The sequence below is a fragment of the Amphiura filiformis genome, chromosome 11 (assembly GCF_039555335.1).
Source record: "Amphiura filiformis chromosome 11, Afil_fr2py, whole genome shotgun sequence".
NCBI lineage: Eukaryota > Metazoa > Echinodermata > Ophiuroidea > Amphilepidida > Amphiuridae > Amphiura > Amphiura filiformis.
In genome coordinates, this window is record NC_092638.1 from 12,439,360 (window position 1) to 12,445,135 (window position 5,776).

General features: G+C 37.8%; 1 protein-coding gene across 1 annotated transcript; it reads right to left on the reverse strand.

Moving 5' to 3' along the window:
* Window positions 1-2,580: 2,580 nt before the first annotated feature.
* Window positions 2,581-4,649, reverse strand: LOC140163488 (uncharacterized; the record flags this gene model as incomplete). Its single annotated transcript, XM_072186801.1, has 3 exons — window positions 2,581-2,848; window positions 3,171-4,083; window positions 4,436-4,649. Coding segments are annotated over 3 exons (1,395 nt in total), but the record flags the coding sequence as incomplete, so codon positions are not given.
* Window positions 4,650-5,776: the final 1,127 nt, after the last annotated feature.

Genomic DNA, 5,776 nt, shown 5'->3' on the forward strand with positions numbered 1-5,776 from the left:
CGTAAGTTAATAATAGAAACAGCCATGCAGAAAAGATGAATTCAAGCGTATATACTTGGTGTATCAATCTACATGCACAATGACCACGAATCTATGAAACCATGACACTGACGGTCATCCTATGTTGCAGGGATATGGAGGGAGGGGGCGACCATAGAGGCTGGGGGCAGCCGGTTTTCTGCAATTTTTCTATGGTATTTTATAAATTTTAAATTTTTTATCCTTAGATGATATCTGTCGTGAATAATAAAAAAAACCGGCAATAACAATCAATCACTGCAGTCAGAAAGAAAGACACGAACAAGAAAGAAGACAGAAAAAGATAATAAAGTAAGAAAAAAAATAGAAAATAATAGAATTGGACCACACAGGGACTCGAACCCGTACTAGTTGACCAGGTCAAAACATATGTGACCTGGCATCACAAAATGAGAGGAAAGTTGCATAAAATAAATATTAAGTTATTGGTAAATTCAAAAACTACAAGTGTTCAGCTTTAAAATGATACCTCAACCATCTCAATGGGACATTCCTAAGTGAAGTTACACATGTTTGAAGTTGACCATCTCCGAATTGGTAGTTTTGAGAAAATAGGCTTTAAATTTAGGAAGCATATCAAGTGCTTAACACATGCAATAATGTGTGTGTACTATGCAGGACATGATTAATGTTCCATAGCAACCAATATGAAGCCCTTATCCGATTAACTTCAAACTTTGCAGAGACAAAGAATAAACACTATACAACAACATACTTGAAGTTCAACTTTGTATTATAATGTTTCGCATATATAATGAGCACTTAATTTGCATATCTAATTAGTGGACGAATATCTGATAAATTAAAGCACACAGTAAATGGCAGGCAATACCTTACCTTACCAACTACATGTACATGTAGAACTGACTAAAAGTCTTTGACACATGTAATTACAAATGATAACAATAATGTACATATCTACAACAACATACATGTATTTTCATGTTTTGCATATATAATGAGCAGTTAATTAATGTACATTAATTAGTGTAAGAATAGGCCTACTAAGAAATAAAAGCACACAGTGAATGGCAGGCACGACTTTCACAACAGTAACTGACTAAAAATCTTTGACATGTGTAGGCTCTTCACAATTACAAATGATAACTATAATGTATACACATGTTCAGGGATAATAATTTTCCGAAAATTACAAGAATTCCGGAAACTCGGCAAAAAAAAAAAAAATCCGGAAATGTAAAACATTTTTTATTTTTTTAATTTTTTTTTTTTTGCATTTCCGGAATTGAAGATGATGATATTTTGATATTAATTTGTAATTAAAATTTCCGGAATTCTGGTAATTTGCGGAAAATTATCATGTGTCGGTGTAAGTTGTTCAAGACTGGTGCTTCCAAGACCCAAGAGTAAAACCAAGACCGTTAATGCCGTCTTGATTTAGCAAAACAAAATAATCATTAATTTGCTGTTATTCCATGTTAAGTTAGTTGTTCCTTTCACAATTTGATTCATTTATTAACTTGTACATCAAATCATATTCATATCTCTTAACAAAATCATCCCATTTTCATCTGTTGTTTTAAAGTTTACTGTTGAGACAACATTTCGTGCTTCCCAGCCGAAGAAAGGTGCTTGCTTTTCTGTAAATTTGTGACAGTAACACAAACAGTTGTGAATTTACAGAAGGCCCCGAGCACAAGAAATGGTCTCGCCAATAACCAACAAAGGGGCCGAAACTGGAAACCGGAGGTAATGAATGTTGAAAGAGTAGCTCATAATTATTTTGTTAAGGCTGAAAGCATGTTAATGCCAGGTTAAAATTTTAAAACGCAAGCGTAACTTTGAAGTCACCTGGCCGACTTCCGCCTTTTACTCCAATTTCCAGTCCTGGGGAATTATTTTGATTCCTCTGTTTACAATTAAATCATGTTATTTTTTGTTATTACATGCTGTATTCATAATTTAAAGTGATTGATTTAGATTTAGTCAACTACAAAAGTTGAGATTGTGAGGCAACTGCTTCAAATGCCACATTTATAATAATTTACTACAAATGCCACATTACATAATTTACTACAAGAGAGACTCAGTGGACCTGGAATTTTGTTGGCTACTACTACTAAATCACATGTATTTCCGGTACATGTACACATGTATAGCAACTTATGACATTAATCAAAAGTGGCTGGCAAATTGTTTGATTAAAAGAATAACAATACAAATAAATTGAGATTTTTTTTTCATTTATGATTTTGATTTGAATAGTCACATCTTGCTACAGATAAATATTAAGTAATTTATGGCCAAGCTCGAACATACATTGTACCTGTTGTGTACAACATGTTGCATACTATACGCGTACGCAATGTGAGACGTATGTATGCTTTCTTTATAGCCGAGCCACTTGCGTTCCGATTGTTCAAACTTGTCCAAGAATGACTTAACTTACCTGTAGTATTTCAAAAGTAAATTAAGAGGTTAGTTTTCCTCAACTGCATCAACATTTTGGATGCCTTAGATCACAGAATAGTCTTTAGTGTTATTACATGTATATCATGTTCAACGTTTAAAAAGTACTTCCTAATCAACAATCTCAGCAACACCGGCTGGTCGTGGGCAGGTAACGTCTCGCTTAGCAGCAGAACAAAAAGGACGTATCTGTTTGTAGAGGTAGGACTGACGTGCTGCGCTCAACCCTGGGGCAGGCATTGGGTCTGGCCATCTATGGTCTGGCATGGCTTCTGGTGGTGGTGGTAGCCTATTCTCATCCTTGAGCAGTTGAACCATCTTCTCTTCCGACTCCGCATATTCACGATAAAATGCACAGCCGGGATGATCAGCACTGAACCTGTAGTAAAAAGGGCAAAAACGATACACCTGTTTAAATGAAATGCAATACAGTATAAAATTTGTTTTCTACAGAAAAAGTTGATGAGGTTAACAAGTATTGACTGATTTTTAGTGTTCATGTGTAAACATCTGGGCTTATTAGGGATGAAATTAAAACTCAACCAACGGTTGACTGCCAGTTCCGCCCATTGCTTCATCATCATCATCAGTCGGCTGCGGAGCAGGCGACTATAAGCTTTCTCCAACTGTTGCGATAGAACAATATAAACCGGGCAAAACTGACAGTCAACCACTGGTCGAGTTTTGATTTCATCTCGTACCTTATATGATGCAAGCTCTTGATACCAGGAAGTGGATTGAAGTAATCTGACAGGAACTCTTGCCAGTCGTAGGTTGGTACAAGTACATCACCATTCTCCGTCCCTACCAGACATGGTTTGTTGACGCCCATTGTCGAACTTGCGTGGCACATCTCAACAAGGTCCTCCAAACAGTTAACATGCCAGTTCTTGTAGGACTTTTTCAACAGCCCGAAGCACCAATCTGGTGCAAACTTGGTGTGACCTGCGATGAGGAAATGAAGGTGAATAGCTGTGTGCATCTTGTGAATTGTTCTCCATGCCAGATACCAAAGGGCGTATTTATTTTTATATTGTCCACTGCAATTGTCACAATGTAAGTGCACCGTGGTTTCTCCAAACCCGTGCATGCGAAAAAAGTCATGTACGTAGGAAATGACCGAGTTCGATCCTTTGCTGACCGCCATGCCTTCATCAATAAAGTAAGTCACTTGCTGTGGCACAGCCTCGCAACATACTCCAAATATGCCACACTTTCGGGGGCACATGAAATATATCGGCCCTGCCTGCTGGGGGTCCGAAGGGAAATGAACTTGCTGCGCAAAATCAAAACTATAGTGCATGGTGATTGGGCGGGTATTAGGTGGGTGCTGTCCAAGAGTTTCTTGTGGATCTATTGCTGCCTTAGCATCCTTAACCATTTCCCTGTAAACATCTCGTTCACGGTCCACATGCATGAGGTGTTCACACTGCGCATCGAGTCGTTGCTGCTTCTCTGCATCCCCCATGTTGGCACTGTGGAACACTGATCTGTTATTCCGCTGGCACACCCAACACAGGTCAGTCATTGGACGGCTCGTCAACACAAACGGACATAACTGTCGCCATAGCTTTGAGAATGTTGTCCTCTTTGCAATTCGGAAGGCTTGAAGTCCTGTATGAATGACAAGTACAAACATAAATTAAAATCCAGAAAGCATAATTTTTTTAAAGTTCTAGTTTAAATAAAAAGATTGACCGTCATGACCGACACATCCTAGTTTTTTAGCCTGTTAGTGTTACGGCAAACAAACATGTCTTGTCCTATGCCGAAATAGGCCTTCATTTTTTTAATTAAAATTTTTTTAAAATTTTTTACATGCCTACTTTTTAGGGCTCCACTGATATGGCATTTGTTTACCGATCCGATATCTGATATCCATTTGGGGGGGGCACTTTTTGCAATTTCCACCTTTAAATGCAAACATAAACTTAATAAATTTCAAACAAAATAAAAATAGGCCTACCATTAGCTTGTCTCGTTCGGTTTATGCTTTCAAGATCCCTCTTGTAGAGACGCCAGATAGATGACTTGCTTTCTCTGAATGGTAAAAGACGAATTCGTGCATCATTCTGATTAACCCACTTCAATCGGCCTGGTACTACAAGGGCATTCCTCTCTGCGAAGTTAGTGATGAATGTCACAGCTCTCTTCACGTCCTGTACAGATAAGGAGTTGGTCCGTCATGGTCACATCCCGATTTATCTCACTTTTGACTACTTATCAGTTATCTGGAGTCAATTAATACTCATATCAATTACATTTCAAGAGGTGATGGTAAAATAATCACGTTTGCGAAAACTACCGCGGTGCAGATCGATATCGAGGCTGAGATTATTCGACACTCGTCGTACCAGTCAAATCGGAATATCGTCCATCCCTAAGAGGCAATTCTTACGCATATAAGAAATGATATGGTGAGATTTCATTGGCCGAAGATGAATACGCGTAAGATGATAGGTTGTTTGGGGTTTAAATATGGGTTCTTTATATATGATTCGTCAATTTAAGCATCCCGCTAGATTCTAAGACGTATAAAATGCGATCTTACACGCATAAGATGCAATCTTACACGTGTAAGATGCCATCTTACACGTGTAAGGGTACATGTATAATCCTACACGTTTTTTGGTCCACTTGGCCATTTATATTTCTTAGTGTAACCTTAAGGGGTTGTTTGGAATGACAGGTGAGTCAGGGGTCAAAAACAAAATTTTTACCTTTTTGACCTCAGCACATGTGTATGTATGATCTGCCATACAAAAAATTAAAAAAACAATACCTCAAAGTATCATTTTTTAATGTTTTTAGTCATAATCACGCTTTTCTACAAATTTCATCTGTTTGTACCGGGGGCGTGTCTGTTGCCAGGTAGGCCTACATGACAGCATAGATACACGTTACAACCTTGAATAATAATACAGAATTGTGACGTTATATTCTTCTTAACCTATCTTAGAACTGCCTATTATTTCAATTGTTATACTGTTCTGGTTGGTTTATTGCATATACTGTATAGAATTTATGCAATATGACGTCGAGCATGACAGAGTCATCTTCATTCAAACATGGAAGAAAGAGATGAGAAGGAACCACAACGACTTCGATCGACCAAGTTTTAATCCGCTTATCTATTGACGCATGAAAAGAAAAGCTACCAATGGTACTTACTTTCATGTATGATCCATTTACCGCGATCGATGCTTGGCGAAATCATTACTGGAAAAACTATAACAAACCCATCCAAGAACAAACAAACGCTACCCAGAAGTAAGATTATGGAATTTCACTGATGCTCTGAACATGT